Source organism: Melospiza georgiana, chromosome 9 (assembly GCF_028018845.1).
Source record: "Melospiza georgiana isolate bMelGeo1 chromosome 9, bMelGeo1.pri, whole genome shotgun sequence".
NCBI classification, from domain to species: Eukaryota; Metazoa; Chordata; class Aves; order Passeriformes; family Passerellidae; genus Melospiza; species Melospiza georgiana.
Window position 1 is genome coordinate 29,860,792 of NC_080438.1, and position 19,478 is coordinate 29,880,269.

General features: G+C 39.7%; 1 protein-coding gene across 1 annotated transcript; it reads left to right on the forward strand.

Moving 5' to 3' along the window:
* The first annotated feature begins 46 nt into the window (after positions 1–46).
* Positions 47–18,215, forward strand: EFCAB7 (EF-hand calcium binding domain 7). The gene is made up of 14 exons (XM_058030003.1): positions 47–134; positions 2,284–2,453; positions 4,981–5,192; positions 5,557–5,643; positions 6,071–6,260; positions 6,915–7,042; positions 9,957–10,098; positions 10,607–10,716; positions 11,347–11,504; positions 11,697–11,830; positions 13,236–13,384; positions 15,084–15,293; positions 16,513–16,620; positions 17,632–18,215. The coding sequence occupies exons 2-14, from the start codon at positions 2,285–2,287 to the stop codon at positions 17,704–17,706; spliced, it is 1,872 nt and encodes a 623-aa protein (XP_057885986.1). The 5' UTR covers positions 47–134; position 2,284; the 3' UTR covers positions 17,707–18,215.
* The last annotated feature ends 1,263 nt before the right edge of the window (positions 18,216–19,478 follow it).

The window sequence follows — 19,478 nt, forward strand, 5'->3', positions numbered from 1 at the left end:
GAAACGGCGCCGAGAGCAGGGCGGGCCGGGGCGGGGCCGACGAGCCCGGCAGGGCTGCGGGGCTGAGACCGAGAGCCCCGGGACCGAGACCGAGAGCGCTGTCCGTGTGGGCTCGCCGGGTCCCGCTGTGCGCGGTAGGAGCCGGGCTGGGGATGTTCGGGGCGGCCGAACGCGCCTCAGGAGTCCGTCAGGGATCGCTGAGCGGGGCTGAGGTTGTGAGGGAGGGCTGGTTCCCTTCAGGGCTGCGGGAAGGAGATTGTAATCTTAATTTTTTTTTTTTTTTTTTTTTTTTTTTTTTTTTTTTACGATGGCTGGCAAATGTAGACCTTGAAGCCCCCTGTGCCCACTAGGGAGGGAGGTGATGAGATCCATGCGGGAAAAGTTTCCTCGTTTCAGGTGGACGGGGCCGGAGCAGGGCAGAGCTTCCCCGTGCCAATGTGGGTTCTGTGTGGGTGAGCCTGTGAGTGAAGGTCAGGGATGCCACGGAGGCTCTGACTTTGCCCAACAGGAGGAATTTCTTCCCAGAAAGGGTCATTGGACATCGGAAGGGGCTGCCCAGGGAGGGCTGGAGTCCCCATCCCTGCAGGTGTCCAAGGAAGAATTGGACATGGGGCGCAGTGCTCTGGGCTGAGAATACTGCACTGGTTTGGGTTGGAAGGGCCTTAAAACTCTTAAAACTCATCCAGTTCCACCCATGGGCGAGGACTCCTTCCACTATCCCAGGTTGCTGAAACATCCACCCAGCCTGGCCTTGGACACTTCCAGGCATCCAGGGGCAGCCACAGCTTCCAGCGAGAAGTTTCTTCCCAGTCTCTAATCTAAACCTACTCTCTCCCTGTTTGGAAGCCTGGGCTGGATTGCTCCCCTCTGTCTATTTTTCTGAAGTGCCATTTACCCAGTACAAATATCCCAGACATGGGGCTGCTGGCAGTGCTGTCACTGAGCCATTGCTCCCTGGATTTCCCAGCGATGGATTGGCATCACTTCCTGGCCACATAACAAATATCTCAGTAATGGGAAGTCCAAGGACTACAGACAAGAGTTCACGTTTTTCTAAAAACTGGTTGCTGGAAAATTAACATTTCTTCTTCTCCTCCTTGCCTTTCCCCCCATTCCATTCTGTGTGTGTAACACTGGTGCTTCATTATAGTGACGCCCGTGTGCAGGAGCCAGGCTGTGCCAGGGGGTCCCTGTGGGGTCCTTCTGGTGCCTGTGCAATATTAAAGTGTCAGGGAGTTACAAATTGGGTACTTCATCCTTGATAAGCAATTATTATCTGCCTTTCCCAAGTGGAAAAGATCTGTATAACTCAACAAGGTGCCAGTGATTGAGGCCTCCTGAGTAAAAATCCAATGAGTCCTGAAGGGGACCCTGGGATGGTGTTGTCTTGTTGCTGAACTTGAGATATTCTATTTATTATCCTGGAATATATTTCCTGAAGTCAACATTGGGTAAAATAATACAAGAAGCTGTTAAAGCAACAGCACAACAGGATTTAGTGTCCCTCTGTGATGGCCTTCTAAAAACCTTTATCACCCCTGGTGGAAGCAGAAAGCTGCTGACAGAGTTTGCTGACCATTGTTGAGCAAACAGCATTGAATTGTTTTAATACTTGAGGAAAAAAAAAATGGTTTTGTTTTTTTTCCATTCATGTATAACTGTATGGGCCTTGGGTATAAACAGCCTGTGTTGCTCAAAGTTTTATGCACATTTATTTCTATTATTTATATTTAGGTAACTCTAAGAAATAGAATTCTGGGCTTAACCTGGCATTTTTTGAGATTAAAGTCTCCAATTTTGACCAATATTATTATTATTATCCATATGTTTTGTTGAGTTATAAGAGTAAAAAGAGAAAACATGGATGGCAAAGCCTTGTTTCACAGATAACATGAAAACGTGGTTTTGTGCTTTCAAAAATCAAGACTACATAATATTTATATACTACTATAATATTCAATATTATAATATCAAATATCTGCACTTATATAAAATACAGTGATTAATATCAAATATCTACACCTATATAAAAAATAGTTAAATTAAACTTTTTACTGCCAATGAAGGATAAACTGTGAATAATAAGTAGAGCTCAAACTCTTTCTGCTTGTGGCTCTCATGGTGCTTCCCTACAAGTGTAGATAAAAATTCCCATCCCAGATTCAGAGAAAAGAAAGGATATGACCTGAATGTTTGGGTGATGGGGTAGTCTGTGTTTCAGAGGACAAACAGAGGCATTTTTAGGACAATTACAAATTCTAACTGGAATTTCATCCCTCACAGGATGGCCAGCACTCCTGGGAATCCGAAAGCTGCACACTCAGGAAATTCCCAAGGGAAGAAGTCCCAGCATGCAGAAGAAGCCATTTTTTACATGGACTGCAGAGCAGCTTATCTGGCTGTCTTAAAAAGCAGCTTGGCAAATATTAAATCCAAAGAGCAGCTCAGTTTAGGTAATGATTGAATATTTCTCCCCTCTAACTCTTGCATGGGATGATTGCAGTGGGGCTATCCCTGTGCATAAACTCAGAAACTTGCTTAAGGATTTGAGAGTAGTTTTGGATGCCTGCTGGAAGTGGGAATGCCAGACAGAGGCATTTTATTGTAGGTTTTAAATTATAGATTTTATTTCTAAATCACCAGTAGGAAAGGTCTCAGCTCAGTTTAGGATGTGCCTCTGTCCTGGCACAGAAAACCACCACAACTGGTGTTCCATAAGAATTCTTACTCCTTACCTCAACTGCTCCTGAGTTACTGGATTACTTTTGTAGATTGGAATCTAAAATTCTCATTTTTTTGTCCAGACTATGTTTGTGTGTAAGTGGTGGTGGTGCTGCCAGCTGTACAACAGAAAAACAAATCTCTGACTGCTTCAGCTGCACTAAATAAGGCTGTTGGTAGGAAATGAAAGCTGTGGGGCTTTGGTTTGAAGACTTCAGGAATTTCAAAGGGAAATGAAAAAAATTTACCTGAAAAATGGAAGTTTCTTAATAATAAATTCTTAATAATGTATCTTAGTGACCAGGTAAGATAAGGAAAGAGTAAGGTAAGACTGAGTAATAAATAACCTCAGTTTTGAGGGAGGTTTCACTATGGCAGATAAAATTCCTCAAGCAAATACAATTCCAACTTTGCAGTTTCTTGGAGTTGTAGGATTGTGTGCTCTGTTTGGGTGATGATTTTTTTTTTTAAGAGCATTTTTGTTCTTTTTAAAAAGGTTTTTCAACCACCACTGTAGAAGCTGAGTGCACTGATTGCAGCCTCTTTCCCTACAGCAGAACATGAAATTCCACCCATTACCAAGCATATTCCTACAGCTTGTGACTTGGTGCTCTGCAGGCTTTCCCAGCTGCAATAAAAGGGCCTTTATGGCATCCTAATGATAGTTTGGGATAATCTGGATTTTAACAGAGGGGTGGTGTGAGCAAATGTCATCTCTCTAATAAATGCTTTGGCTCCCAGCTTATCCATATGCCACTTGGCTACACAGCAAGGGTTTGGGCATTTTGCTTTCAAGGTCAGCTTAGAGAGGGCAGTTAATTGTTTAGACTCTCAATCCTTCCAGAGATGTTTAAGAATTTATTTTAGAATTTGTAAGCATCGAGAGTTAAAGACTTTTATTTAATCTTAAGTCAATTTTGGCATTTCTCAAACGAGTGGTGCCAATATTTAAACCCTTCTTGCTTCATGAAGTTTGGCTGATATTCCAAACTAAAGTGCTCACTGAGAGATTGGGAAATTTTATTTGTAGGAGTTTTGCTGATCTCCAAAGAGTAGCTTAATTTCCTGTCTGTTGTAATATTACTGGAGTGATTTAGCAGAATCAGACCATAAAGAAATATAAATAAAAGGTGCAGTCTGATGGAGCTCTCACAAATGCAGACTGGGAGGCATGGAGGGAATGCCAAGTGCTGATGTCCCTGGAGATAAAAAATTGAGGATTGTACATTTGAAGGAGATCTGTCAAATATAATAATAATAATGTGCTGCACTGCCATTCCAGGGAGCTCTCCCAGCCATGGGAACAAACCCCCAGGGTCATTGCCCTTCCCTGTGCCCCTGACACTGGAATCCCAACCCATTGCTCCAGGCATGGCTCAGATGAGGATGTGAGCCCTGCTCTGGCTCCTCCAGCAGAGGTGGCAGGGCACAAATCCTTATTTAGTGCTTGGCACTGAGGCAGGCATTAACAGCAGAGGTGCCTGCTTGCTTGTTTGTTTGGTTTGCTGGTGACACAGGTCCCACTGAGCATTGTCACCATGCCACCACCTCATTTCACAGATGTTCCTCAGCAGCTCCCAGCACAGCCTTGGGCACTGCTCAGCTGGCTCACAATCAAATGGAGGCTCTCCTGTGCTTCCCTTAAAGATTATTTGGGAAGGTACAAAAGCACCCGTCTCGTTTCAGATAGGCTGTGCATCTGAATTTAATTTCCATTAAATGTAATACACTGAAAACTGAAAGGATGTTTTCAGTAAAGACCTGGAAGAGGCAAATAGATCCAGCAAATTCATTTTGGAGAATGCCAGGTGTAACACCCATGGCACTGGTAGCATCATTTTTCCCTTAAAATTCATGTATAATTTGAATTGATAGGTTCAAATGTACAGGCATGGCAGAAAATATTGTCTCAGATAAATTCTACTCCAGATTTCAGTTCTTGGCAAAGAAAGTGCAAAGATGGTTTTGGCCTTAGTATAAATAGGATCTATAATGTGCAGACTTAAAAATAATATATTAATGATATTGAGACACTGGATATAGGCTGAATTTTACACTTGAGACTGTCTTTGAGTTCATAGACATACTGATACTTTAATTAAGATCATAATCAAAACTGTCCTACAGACCCACTTTTCTCTTGGAGTAATTTGGCTTTAAAAAAAATCTGAACGTGGAAAGTGACTCAAGGATGTTTGGGGAAAACTCCTTTTCTAACAGCTGGGATATATATATATAATATTGTGTTTTATTGTTCAGTACTTCAGCAGGCTGGAAGAAATCCTTCCCAGAAGACCATTAACAAATACTGGACTTCACAAACATCTTCACTGAATTTTGATGATTTTTGTGCTATTTTAAAGAAAGAAAAGCCAGCTACAAGAAATGAACTGCTCGAAGCATTTGGTAAAATAGACACAGATAAAACTGGATATATTTCACATGATGAACTTTGTAAAATTCTTACAACAGTAAGTATCACTAGAATACTAATTATCCATCTTTAATTAGCAGAGATTTTGGAAATTAGATGGTACTGGGAGCTGGGATTCCCCATTTTATGGAAGATTTTCATGGTGGGTTTCCAGAAGACACCACAGAATTCCATAAACTGCTACAGTTGATCTCTTTGATATTTAGTAGCATTGTAAAGACAACATTTTTAATGATTTTGACCTCTGTTTTCATGATTCAAATCCAAATCTGTTGAAGTCTATTGCAAGATAAGATTCTCTGAAAGAATATAAAAAGGCTTTTCCTTTGTTTATGGAATTTGTGCTGTAGGTGAACAAGATCTTGATCAGGAACCCAAACTGAGCTGGTTTTTCCTTGCAGACAGGTGACAGAATGACCTGGGAGGAAGTGACCAGCATCACTAAACAAGCTGATTTTAACTGCAATGGCAAACTTGACTACAACAAGGTATGGCCAGGAGTGATATTTGTTCTGTGTAATTGACAGTATGAGCATTAGTGATGCCCTCACCTCAGGATTCTAAATTTTGGACTGAATAAACAGCCCACAAAGATTGGTACATAGATATGGTTTCATAGGAGGAAAGCTGGTAAGAATCCTGTGTTAAAAATCAGTCTTCCAATATCTAGAAAGGAAGAGTTGACAGCCACACTTAATTTTTGTTCAATATTTGAACCTTCCTGAAGCATAGCTGCATTTTACTGTGATACCTGAGTGGTTGTTCTGATAATGAAAATTAAAATTATGTTTGGCTTGAAGAGGAAATGCATTCCATCTGCTGAGCTGTGCTTTCCTTGCTAATGCTACATTTTACTCCTTAAAACCTTTTGGGCAATGCAGCTTGGTGAGTGAAATATTCCCTTACTCCCTGCAGTTCTGTGAGCTGTACCTGGGCACCAGGGAGCAGTGCTGCAAGGCTGCCAGGGCCAGGCTGGACACCGACCCTCGGCTGAGGCAGCAGCACCTTGGGAACCAAACTGAAACTGTCCCTGAGGGGCTCACACTGCCAGTGCCAAAGCCATCCCCCAGGGGCTGCAGGAAACCTGGTCACAAACTGCCTAAAGGTATTTATATTTGATATTTTCTTTCTGTTGGAGATGAAGCTCTGGCTCAGTGAGCAGTTAAGTTGTTGTTTAGCTTTTCTCAGTTTACTGAAGATTTTATTGATGAAAATAATTTCTACTGTGGCAATCACATCAATGTGTCAGTAAAATATATTCAAATGACTGCATCTGTGAAACTCACAAATCCCTCAGGGTGGATTCTGTTGATTTTCATGTGACACAGTCCAGAGGGAAGAGAGAAAATGAATGCTCAGGTGTTACAATATAGGCAAATTATTTCCCTCCTAGACAAGGATTAAACCCTAAACGTTTCTCAGTAAGCTGCGTGTTTGTTTCAATTATTGAGGTTGTTTTCAAGCACAATTAATAAGTTGTGGACAGCTTAATGTCCTTGAAATACTTCAGAACCTTCCCAAACTGGAGAAGCTCCACAGGAATGGGCTGCAGAGGCACCAAGTATGAAATTTTGGGGTGTAGTTTGTGCTGCTTCCAATCAAAGAGGTGCACAAATTACACAACAGTGATGAGGGGAAGTTTTCTGATGGAGCTCTTGTAATCCAGTTTTCTTTGTGCTTCCAAATGCAAGGTTTGTGATAAACAGCACTAGGAGAGGGTTGAAATAATGTAACTGTAATTAAATATCTCTGTTTCTAGGTGACAGCAGAGCTCCTTCAAGACCTTTATCAGCTCAAAGCAGCAAAGCTTCCAGCTCCACCACTGTCACTGTGGCTGCCAGCAGCAGCAGGAACACAAAGCTAATTATTGAGCCTGACACAATGAAGGTATCACACTGGAATGATGGTGTTTTCCTCTAGGCACCTGTGTTATTGCATTTTAAAGAAGCTAAAAATCAGAGAAAAATGGTGGCTTATGTTTTATTAACAGTTTGTCAAGGGCAGCTATAAACTACTGAGAGCTTTCTTGATATGTATTATTATTAACATTTTTATATACTGTTGGTTTTGCTGACAACAAGTTATTGGAAATAATTTTTCAGGTGTGAAGGTTTAATAGAACAAAATGTGTTTTTTATAAATGAAACCACTGTTGGAGAAAACAGTTAATGACTTCTTGAGAAATTTAAAATTGAATAATTTATTAGGTTGGTGAGAACTTTAAATGCTTAAGTAGTCTGAAAGATTGTGTATCATAAACCTTTGCATGAAAGGTAATTGGAAATAAATAACAAATCTGTGAGCATATTTAGTTTCTTGGGCATTGCTTGGTAAATAGATGCTATAACCTGAAAATATTGATTTTTAGTTAGACTAATATGTTCTATCAGTATTTTCTTTTAAATAAATCACTCATTCAATACAAATTCCTGGGGGAGAGAGACAACAAAGTCACTTTGCTAAGTCAATATTTGTAGAGTGTTAATATTGATCTTTTTCCCTTTGTTTTCCCTTTCTTGACTGAACCTTTACTAGTTTTCTTTCAACAGAAAATAATAGCTGTAGAAATAGGAAACATTAACTGGGAACTGCTGGGATCCATTAAAAATGAGCACCTGGAGACTCCTGTATAAGAGGGAAAAAATGGTTCTGACCACAGAGTGTAACTGCTGCTGGCAAACTGAACTGATTGTCCTCAGGAGCTGCATTTTTGTTTCAAATAACAACTCTGGGTTTGTTATTGAACTCTGAAGTCCTTTAGATCTTCCCCATTGCTGTACAGTGACATTTGCTCTATATTAAAATTTCCAAACATCATCTCCCAGGGGTTCTGTGCACTCTGGACCTCCATGCAATTTAACCTGCAATCTCACCTTGTTCAAACATGATTTGGGGTATATAAAACCAGCACACATTTCCCCAAGATTGGATTCTTTTTCTTTCTACAAGCCAGTAAAAACTGACTAAAAAAATAAATTGATTAGTATTGTTTGGCATAATCTGAAACCTGAAATCAATCAATAAACATGGAAAGTTTTATTTCCTATTAATTAAATATTTCCAATTAATAAAATTATATATTAATATTAATATAATTATATATAGTCAATATAGTATAAATTAATATTTCCTATTAATAACCTATTAGTTTAAAAAAAACTTCATTTTGCACAATGCAAGCTCTGCCAGAATCAATGAATAAATACCCAGGGTTTTATTTTTGGTGTGAATGTGAATCCACCTCCCAAAATTCTTTTTGTCTTATATCCAAGAATTTTATTTTATGTTTTTGCTGTTCACATGTCTTCCTGTATAAGGGAGAAAATATTGCCCACAGGAGCAACATGAACTTCACATTTCTGACAGAGGAAAACAGTGAAAGTCAGAACATGGTGAAATGCCTAAAACTAAAAACTCTTAGAAAATTCCTCTCAATCCCTGCTTTTTAATTAAGAATTATGCATCACTGTGTGGATATTTTCAATATTAATTTAAATGTCAGTAGCAGTGACCAGCAGCAGGTGCTGCCTAACATTTCTAACACAAACATTTCCCACTTCAGCCATTATTTAACAGCTTTTATTCTGCTTTGAAGTAACAGAGGAAAATCCAAACAGAAAATCCTCTTTTAGTTTCCTGGTCTTACCTGTTTGGAATTTGATAATTTAGGACTTCTAGCACCACACCACAGTAACAGGATTTGAGTTCCCAAAAGGAAAGTATAAGGGTTTTGTCAACAGTTTTGGCAGGTATCAAACTTGGAGCAAACAACCAGTTATTTCAGATGTGTCAAGTTTGAAGACAAAAATCCATTTAAAAAATTTCCTTTTAGATGAAGTCAGGAGTCATGAAGTGTTGGAATAAGCAGTTTAGGAATAGCAGTGGAAATGGTCCAAGAGGCTGAACTCCATGTTGGAATTCTGTCACTGATTTAAGTTAATCCCAGCTCCCATTATCCACTTTTTGACTGACACAACCCCAGCTGTTGCTGCATATTCAACCCTCACCATTAAATCCCAGGAATATTTTGTCTCTGACCACTTTTTTCCTAATTATTTTTTATGATTGGTCCCTGTTTTCCTTGTCTTGTCACTACAAATCTGTTTTCATGGATAAAGATGAGTATAGAATCATTAGATGGATTTGTTAATTAGGTTTATTCTGCTCCATAAAAGTTGGCCAGGGGCTAAGCTCTGGCTTCATGGCCCAGAAATAGCTGCACTTAAAGATTATCCCTAAAAACTTCTCCAGCAGGTTGTGCCCACAATGAAAAGATTATGGGAAATTATAGGAGGGGAGGGACTTGGACAGTAGTCCCTGCCAGGGATTGGCCATCCCACTTAATTTTTAATTAATCTTAGTCTTTTCCACAGCCAATTTATTTTGGAAGTCTTCTAGAACTTCTTGAGCATAACCTTAATTGAAAAAATTTCCAAACCTCCAAAGAACAGGAGGAAGGGAGTTACAAAGTGTATGATTTTGTATTTAAATTGCTCCATGTGGCAGCTGTTTGCAAATATAATTTGCAGAATCTTGGTGGCAATTCCAGTTTAATTTTTAGCTATAGGAGCAATGGGATGATCTCTGTGCTTTTCAGGCATTGTCACAAGTGAAGCAAAATTTGTCTTCAAAAGAACTATTTGGGATTATTTTTTTTTTAATAAAAGTATATTGATGCTGTATCTCATAGTGTGCTCTATGCAGGGTTTATTCAATAATCAAATTCATTAACATTTCAGAGAAAGCACTTTAATCTTCATCCAAAAATGAAGAAAACCCTTAGTATGTATTTGGTTTCCAGGAATGGCAATGTGCACAATCCAGAGGCTGCTTCTACCTGGAGGAGAATGGGGAAATCATCAGTCACAAGTACAGGCTGCACTTACCCCAGAGATCTGCACTTTGTATCACCATCAAACCTTTCAGTATTCCCCAGGCACAAGGTGAGGGGGTTTATATTTTCATTTTCTTCTCCAAGCCACCACCTCTTTATAAGATTTACCACAGGGCTTCATCCAGTTGCTATACTGGAATTAGTTTTTCCCCAAGTAGAATATTCCCTTTTTAATCCCATAAAACAGGAGCCTTTAAACCTCAAAATTGTTTTAAAGTCACCTGGGCTGGCATTTTTAAAATTAATTTGTGTGGTGTGTAACCATTCCTTGATATTGTTCACCCTTAATGATAGAATTATTTTATCAATAATTCTTAATGATAAAATTATTAATTATCTGTAAGACAAAGCTTGGAACAATTTATCTGCTTGGCCTAAACAAGAAGAAAATCCCAATAATATAGAATAGAATTTTTTCCCATTTTTCATCACAGGGATCAATAAATACCATGGGAATATATATTTTGAGATGCAAAGAAAACCTAATTTGGGGCCATTATTATTATCATTATTATTATTATTGCTATTATTATTATTTGGGATATTTTTCTTTTTAGGAAAACCTTGTCCTTGGTTGTCAGTGGATACAGCTTTGTTTATTCTGAAGGAAAATGAAACCCAAGAGAATTTACAGCTTGTGAGCTTTACTGAATTCCAGGACAAAGAGGTTAGAGATTTTTGGTGCATTCCTATTTTAATTGTTATTTTTTATAACAATTGTATTATATGTGTGTTAATGCTGGAGGTGTGAATTCCACGGGTTTGGAAGGAATTCCAGCTGTACCCAGAATTGCTGAGTTGCTGGGTACATTTACATGTACATTACATTTATGGAGCAGAATAAACTTAATTAACAAATCCATCCAATAATTTTATACTCATATTTATCCATATTTACAGCTACTCTGTAAAAACTCAGTTGTATTTCTGCACCTTCAAACACAACATTTCCAAGGCAAAATTTGTTTAAATTTCCTTGAATTTTCTTTCCCCTTGCTATTTGAACTTCATAGTGTACATAATCTTCTTTTCCTGTGGCAGAAATAAGAGAGCATGAATTTATATTCCCCTTGGTCCTCATCTCTGTTTTTCTAACTTTTATTCTAAAAGATTTACTATTTTTTAATCTTTAAAGTGGCCTCACTCAGCCAATTTTTTTTAAGGAGACAACCCAGCATTCCCAGGGTTTCCAAGGAGTGAATTTTCAAGTAATGAGTTTTGTATGAATGTTACTGGCAACAAGGAAAGGCATCATTTGAGAAGTTCTTCAAACTTTTCTGTTTTCCTTTAAGAGCAGATCTTTGGCTGGAGAGGGGAGCTTGGAGCTGGGCTTTATTGGCTGCTCCCTTTCACAACTGGCTGCAGGCTGAGGAAGGGAAAAACTCAAATTGCTGGAGAAGCCAAACTGGTGTGGAGGGATGAAGATGGAGAGCTGGCTCTCACCAAAGAATTCCGGTGAGTTTTATTCCTAAACATGGGAATAAAAATCTCCTTTCAGCTAAAAGGTGGCTTTTTAAATCTGGATTTTCCTGAAGTACTTTTTGTACAGAACAATCTCAAACAGACTAGATGGTTCTTGGCAATGCTATGAGACAGTAAAGGGAAGTGGAAGCCTTTGGAAATAGTTTGGCCTTTCTCACCCCTCAGAGCTGCTTTGTTGGATGTATTTGAAACAATTGATTTGGATGGGAATGGCCTCCTGAGTCTGGAGGAGTACAACTTCTTTGAGCTGAGGACAAGTGGGGAGAAGTGTGACCAGGAGGCCTGGGCTGTGTGCAAGGGTAAGTTCATTTCTGTGCTAATTAAGCCTATCAATTAACTTCCAAGCTGGATAGGACTGGGTGTTCTGTACCTATTCCAAGAACGTGTGGAGATCTTTTTCTCTTTTTCCTTTCTTTTTCTTTTTTTCCAGTCTCCTGTCCTTTGCTTTGCTTTATTCTGCTGTGTGTGCCACTGACCTTCTGCTGAGAAAGTTCTTCCCCTTCCTAATTGTTTGTAGCTGCCAAAACCTACAGGGTTTGTAATGCTGGATCCTATGGGGAAGGAAACTGCCACAGGTATTTGTTTAATCCATCTCCTTTGTGCAGGTTGGGCTGGTGCTGCTTTTTTTATCTCACAAAGTGTGGAGAGGGACATTTAATTAGTGTGGATCTGATGCTACAAAGTGGCATCCAGAGTTTTTGTGGGTTGCCAGTGTCTCCTTTTATAATTCCCTGTCATGTTTCACATAATTCCTTTGGAGGCTGTGGCACATTGGCCAAAATATTTTAAATCTGGCAAGCCCTATTAATTATGTTTTCCCAAAACACTCTGAATTTTTCCTAACTGATGGAAAACTCCTACAAAAATACATTTCTAGGGCTGAATTTCTCCTCTGTTTGGTGCCTGGTTGTGCTTTCTCACCCTTGATGGCTTTGTCAGGGTGATACAAGTAGGAGGGTGGAAATGTGTGAATAAATAAGAGAGGAAGGAGGAGAAGCTGGGAATGTTTCACCAGGCCATCAATCAGAGGAAGGGTTCACACGAATATCATCAATCCTGGCACCAAAGTTCAAGCCATTTATTACAGCATCTGTACCCTTGGATAGATTTATTAAATTGTAATCCCTTTTTAATAATATATAGTAAAGATTTAGCGTTGTTATGAAGATGAGAAAACCATTTTTAAAAGTCCCTGACATGAGGACATTTCAATTATGTGTTTGCTGATATTAGAGTGGTGGATCTATGATATTCTCTCCAGAGAGGGGTGTTAGGATTACTGGAATTTTATTGCTTTTTAGGAACTAAGTAAATCATTTCTGTATCAAGGACCTGAAGCATTTCAAGGTGCTGGCTCCAGCTGCCTTTCATTTCCCATTCCTAAAATACCCCATTCTGCAAAGCTCAAACTTTCAGGGAAAAAAAAACCAATATAAATTCTTTTTGTTTTGAAATCTCCCTTTTTTGGGGTTATACAATGTTTGTAGGCATTATCCCAGATCCACAGGGGAGCTCTGCAAACAGCACATGCCTGCTGAAGGATATTCTTTCCCAAATAACCTTGGAGATCTGAGGCTCTGAGTTGGTTCCATTTTTCAACTTTATTAATAGGAGGGAGATTCTGCCTTTGGAAGGATGCAGGTGTTTGAAGCTGTTTGCAGACAGAACAGATTTTTAAGTGCTGTTTTTATTCCTTTGAAACAGAAAATTTTGAGATGAAGAAGAATGAGCTAACAAGACAAGGATTTCTGGATTTGAATCTCATGGAAGCCAATGACCAGGATGGGGACCCCTGGGACCTTTGGGTCACTTTGTTGTCCCTGGGCTACAACAGAGCCTTAGAAATGACAGAGGTAGGAGAGAAGAGCAAAACTCCTGCACATTTCACTGCTGCAATCTTTGTGCCTGCCACAAACTGACAGCAGGAGGGAGGGACCCACTGCCACCACCCAGGGCTGTCACTGTCCTGATTCTGAGAACAGCATTTGGATCTTTGAAAAAAGAAATTTGCTTTTGCTTTAGAAAAAGCCAGAATTTTATGAAGTTATAGAGGAAGGGATTTTTGGTTGTATCTGTTAAAATAATCCATGCTCTCTGTTGATGGGGAGTGATAGGAAGATAAGGGTGGTAAACTGTGACCTGTCAGCAAATTTAGAAAAAAACAGGACTTTTTCTCCTTTATAAAGTCAGTTTTGTGGCCAAACCACAATAGAAGTGGATAAAGATAACTTTTTCCCACATGACTCAGAATTCCTAGTTTCCAGACATAACTATTTCTGTTATTGTTGCCTTTCAGAACAGTGTCTTAATGCTTCATTAAAATTTTAGGGTTTGGGTCACCCACTGTTTACTTTGCAGGACCAGGGATTATTTCTCTGATGTTTCTGTGCCCTTACAGGTTTAAAATTTATTTATTTGTTTTTATATTCTGAAATGCATATTTCATATTCCTGATGTCAGTAATTCTTTCTAAAGAAAGAGGATCTCTTTTAAGAAGAGAAAAAAAACCTATGAAATATTCAAGCATTCAATAAACAGGTAATTAAATCATTAATTCCCAGGAAATTCCCAGATTTTTAGGATCACAATCTGATAATATTATTTAATTTTGTTAAACAGGTCAACATAGTCAGTATATAAAATATAAGAAGATCTAAAAATAGTCAGTGTGAGAGATACCAGTTATCTCTCAGTGAAAATTTTGGGATGGTGCTGAGGGATTTAAGGATGAGCTCCTTTTCCTCTGACTTGTGGTTGGCAGAGCCCGTGCAAGGCTGTTTTTCTGCATTTCAGCCACAAGAGAGAGCCCTCCTCCAAAAAAGAGCATTTTGGGGAAGTTCTCCAGTCAGGAATTTCAGGAAGGTGTTTTGTGCCTTGTTCCAGCTGTGGGTTCTGGCTCCAGCCTTTGCTTTCCAAAGGACAGCTCAGCTCTCAAATGCTTCTGTAATTAATCTAAAAATCTCCAGCTGTTTACTCGTGTCTCTCACTTAACTCTTTAATTCTTTGATTTCAAATAATTTCAGATTGATGTTTTGGGAGCACTGAGACAGAACTTGAGAAATCCTGGTGGATTCCAACAGCCTTTGGAAAGAAATTGAGGTGCTGGGAGTGAGTCTAAGAAAATGTAAACTCCTGGTTGTTACACCAGGAGTAAAATCCACAATACTCCCTGAGTGCTCAGTGCAGCATTGCAGAGGTGTTAAATCTGTGTGGGGTGGCACAGACAGCAGCAGTGTGACAGGTTTATTTCAGACACTGGAATACATTCAGGTTTCATCTCAATTCCTGGACATTTTGCTGTCCAAGGAAGGGTTTGGTGTGTTGAACTAAGTCAGGTGTACTGGGAATGGCATGAAAAAGGCCACTTGTCCTGGGCTTTCATTTAGTGTAAAAGATTGCCACAGCTCACAGTTTATAATATTCAATATTCAGGGAAATATTTATACCTGGGTCATCCTTGTTCAAATATGAAAATACTTGGGAGTGGTGGGTGAAAATCTGAGGGGAAAACTCCAGCTGGAGTGATGCTAAAACTCATGTTCTTCACTGCAGGCCTGCCCCTTTGTCATTGACATCTGTGCAGAGAGGTGCAAACCCAGAATTAGAGCCATTGCCCTGGAGGCAGGGGGCTCCCAGCTCAGCAGGGCTCTCTGCAGGTCTGTGGTTAACAAAGGAGAGGCCAAAGGGCTGGGTGGCTCTGAGAGCATCTTCATCCACACCTACAGGTCAGGCAGCAGGATCACCTCTGTGATTGAAAATAAGGTATGGCCTGCAACTTCCATACTGTACCCTGTGTTAATGTCTGTTACTGTTCCTCCTCCTTCCTTGGGTCATATTTGAGAGTTGCTGTTCCTGAAATCAGGTTTTGGTGTCTGTTTGATTAACAAAACTCTGCCTGATGTGCTCCTTGTGGCTTCAGAAGAGCCTGGGGCAGTGCTCCTGCAAGGGGCAGATTGTTATAATGAGGAAAGCACTTCTAACTACCATATAGAAACTGAGGATTTTTTGTGTACACATCCCAATTTTTCAGTATTTTGGCGCAGTATCATCCATGAGGAAACAAACACTAACAGCAGGAAATGCAATTAGAGCAAGAGCAAAGATCACAGCATTTACACTGCTGGATATTTTCAATGTCCATAAGAAAGTCAAAGAGCAGTGATTTTTAGGAGTGTGTAATGGATGAGTTCTCACCTGATTATTCCTCCAGGTTTGCTTTATTAGTAATTCAAGCTGAAAGCTGTAAATCCAAGTAGAAGTGTTTGGTGAGATTTTAAACCTTTTTCCATTGATCACAGAGAATCAGTTTCCTTTATACCAGGAGCTGTGAGTAAATAAACACAGCACAGCAAGATGTTAAACTCCAGATGCTTTAAATCTTAAAGGATCACAGCAAGAAGTGTATTTTTAAATGCCCAGACATTTAAAGGGGGTGGCTTGGAGGGACTAATATTAGGACTGGATGCTGAGGCTCCTGGAACTCTGGATTTGGCTTTGCACTTCGCCCTTTAGGGTGGATATTCCAGAGTTATTTTTATGTTTGGGGATATGTCAGAGAAGGAGATCAGGGCTGCACTGAGACAACTTGATGCTCTCAGATCTCTGCCCACTTTGTTTATACCCCTTGGGTTTGGTTTGTGGATCTCACCAAGCTGGGTGGGAATGCTGGGGAAGCTCCACAGGGGGATCTGGACAGGCTGGGAGGATACAACAAGGCCAGATTGTAACTTCACAAGTCCTTGTGTTGTTTCAATGAATCTTAAATTGCTTTTGACCATGACTGTGGTGCTACAGGCCATTTGAAACTGTTACTCTTCAAGGAGTGTTTATTTTATCTGTTACTCTTCAGAGTATCCATTGAGCATTTCTATGCCTAAAACAGCAAGGTCACAGAAGTCCAAGGAGTGTGCAGTTGTTACCCCAAGAACAGACACTTAACCACTAAAGTCTTAATGGTTCCTTCATGTTTTTTCACCTGCAGTCTGAAAATAAAGTGATAATTCATGTCAACAATGAGCAGAGTAAGAACTGCCTGAACAACAGGGGGCTGACAGTTTTTGCTGTGGAAGTGGCTCCAAAATCCATGATGGTAAGGCTTTTTATTGCTTAGCCAACTTTAGAGAAAATCAGGTGACATATTTATATTTTCTTTTTGTAGGGTTTTGTTGTGATAATGAGCATGTGGACAGTGGCATCTTCTGACCAGATCAGATGCACTTTTTATTATTTCAAAGCTGATCGTGTATTTAATGTATCTCTGTTTTCCTATGCAATTTTATATAAAAATCAATAATCCACTTTTCATACGTGGGCATGTTTCACTTGTCCATTCTATACATGCACTAATATTTTAATACTCTTTTTCTAAGGCTGTATTTTATTTATTTTCACTTAGCACTTTTAATCCCACATATTGTTGCTTGTGAGAACAGACCAAGCATGCACTAATCAGAAGGAGAAATAAATGTACTGCAGTCCTTGTGCAGACTGTGATTTGCTGGTGGTTAACTTTTGTTAAACTTGATTTGGGGATCATATTAACCATGAGACAATTTGATATTGCTGAACTCTGCTGCAGAGCTGGGCAGGCTTTAGTGCCAATTCCAAATGAGGGTCCTGAAGGAATGTGATGCATGACAAATGCAGATGATGTTTTTTAATTATTTATGAATAACCCCCTGGTTTTCTTGTTCTGAAAATATACTTTCTTTGTGTAAAAGCAGAGGCATCCAAGCTATTTTATATTTCCCAGCTTTCCAGGGTGGATTCATTCAAACCTGTTGTAAGCAGAGCAGTCCCATGACACAGGCAAGGCTGGGCCCTGTTTACATTGCTGCTGACACTTTGGATACCCACTGCCTCATCCTGTAAGGTGGTTTTTAATTTGAATTTAGGCTTCATTCAGAATAAACTGTAGGCTCAGTCCTTATGGATATTTTGCTGTGAAGTTCAAGAGTAATTTTTGAATATCTGTCAGTGTAGATGATGAATATCCATCATTTAGTGACACAAGTGCTGAACATTTTGCTTCCACAGCACATTGGGTAACAGTTTTCCAGTAAAGAGAGTTCTCTTTCACCTCTGCTTTCTCTTGTGCCAGGTCTCTCAGCACGTGATGGCCCTGAATGAGCAGGAAGAGTGGATTTACAGCTGTGTGCACTCCCTTGTGTGTTAAACCTCCCAGTGCCAGGGCTGGCAGCAGCCACACTCAACCAGCATTAGCTTTGGGCAGCTTTCAGACAATTTATAGTCCTGTCCTTCTCAAAAAGCTGGCCTACATTTATATTTCTTGATGGTTTTGGCATGAAAACACTGAGGCACAATACAAATTAGGGCTGTTCAGTAATCCAGCTGCCAGTTGTAATATAATTGTGCTTTCTAAAGGATTGTTTCCCTAAATGTGCCCTTATTTTCCATACCATGGATTGTAATTCCCTCACAGGCTGGAACTGCTTCACTGAGGAGAAAAAAACTTTGTTGAATGGGTTCCTAACTAAACATTCCTGTGATTTTGATGTGAAAGTATAAAGGGATGAGGCTCATTGTATTTTGTCACTTGATAAAGGATTTGTTTCTTTCCCTTTTTTTTGGTGATTTGCTGATAATCCTTATCTTACCCTTGTTCTGTAACTTCTGCCTGGTTTTATACTCTTTTATATAAAATAAAATCTGCCTTTCCATATGCAATAAGGAAATAACATCATTTGAGAAAAATGAAGGTTTGTCTTGGGCTCTTGACTGCTAACAGCAATTAATTATTCCCAGGGCAGCTGAAATAAGAAGACTGAAGTGCACCAAGTTTGGGCTGCAACAGCAATGAAAGCCATCTTTGAGGTACTAAAAACATTCAGTATTATATTTTATTATATTTTCCTGGTTCCTCTAAATATCTCTAATGTTAAAAAAAAAAATGACCCTGGCCACTGCATGCTTAAAAAGTGTTTGAGTTTAAAATAGCCATTAAATGTGTGTGACCTCATGTGTGAGGGCAGCAAGCAGTGTTGCAGAGTTATTTTTATCTGCCCCAAGTGCTGCTCTCTGCTGTTACTCTGCTGTAATCTTACACTGGGCAAGTAAATGTCAGTGACAAAATGAGAGCTGGGCTCTGATGTACACACTCAGGCAGGATTCCTGGTGAGCTCTGAGTTTTCCATGGTTTTTCCTTAGCAAGTACCACACGGTATCATTTCCATTTTCAGAACTGTCTAAAAGAAGTTGAGGCCCCAAAAGTACTTGGTGATTTTTAGCTCTGACTGAGCTCTGCAAATGCAGCCTCAGGCAACATGTGGGTAAAGCAGAAATTCCCAGCTCCTTGTCTAGAAAGGAGTTGGGAAGTGATGAGATACTGTGTGGAACAGACACCACAAAGTGAGCAGTCCATTATTTACATTTCTTTTGTTTGTAAAATCAGCCTTTTTAGATGTGGCAGGAATTCATATGCAACTCTCTCTGCATTTTAGGGAAGGAATGGTTAAAGCTGAAAGAAGGGCTTAGCTGAGAAATCACTGGATGTGGAAAGAGTTGGGTTGCTGCAGGTAAAAAACACGGCACAGCACTGCACAGGGAACCTCATTTATTGTCTGATCCTCCTGCTGCCAGGAAGGGTTTCATTATCCAGTTTTTAAAGTGAGGACTTAGAAACTGCAATGGAGACTTTGCCTACCTTTCCTGCCCTGGAGGAGGTGTTTTCAGTTTGATTCAAATCCAGGAACCACCAAGACAGAAAAAATTCACCTTCTCTTTTTAAGGTTCAACACAGGTACCAGCTTATTTTCTTTGAGGGGAGACATTTAGGAGAAAATATCTCTGTATCAGGTAATTTCAATTTCTGGAGTGTTACATTTCTTTTGAGAACTAGAGCTGTAACAAAATTGAGCTTCTTCAAAAGCTTTGTAACGCTGACCTTCCGTGCCTCTGCTTCTGGAGCTCTGGGGGGTTCCTGCTTCT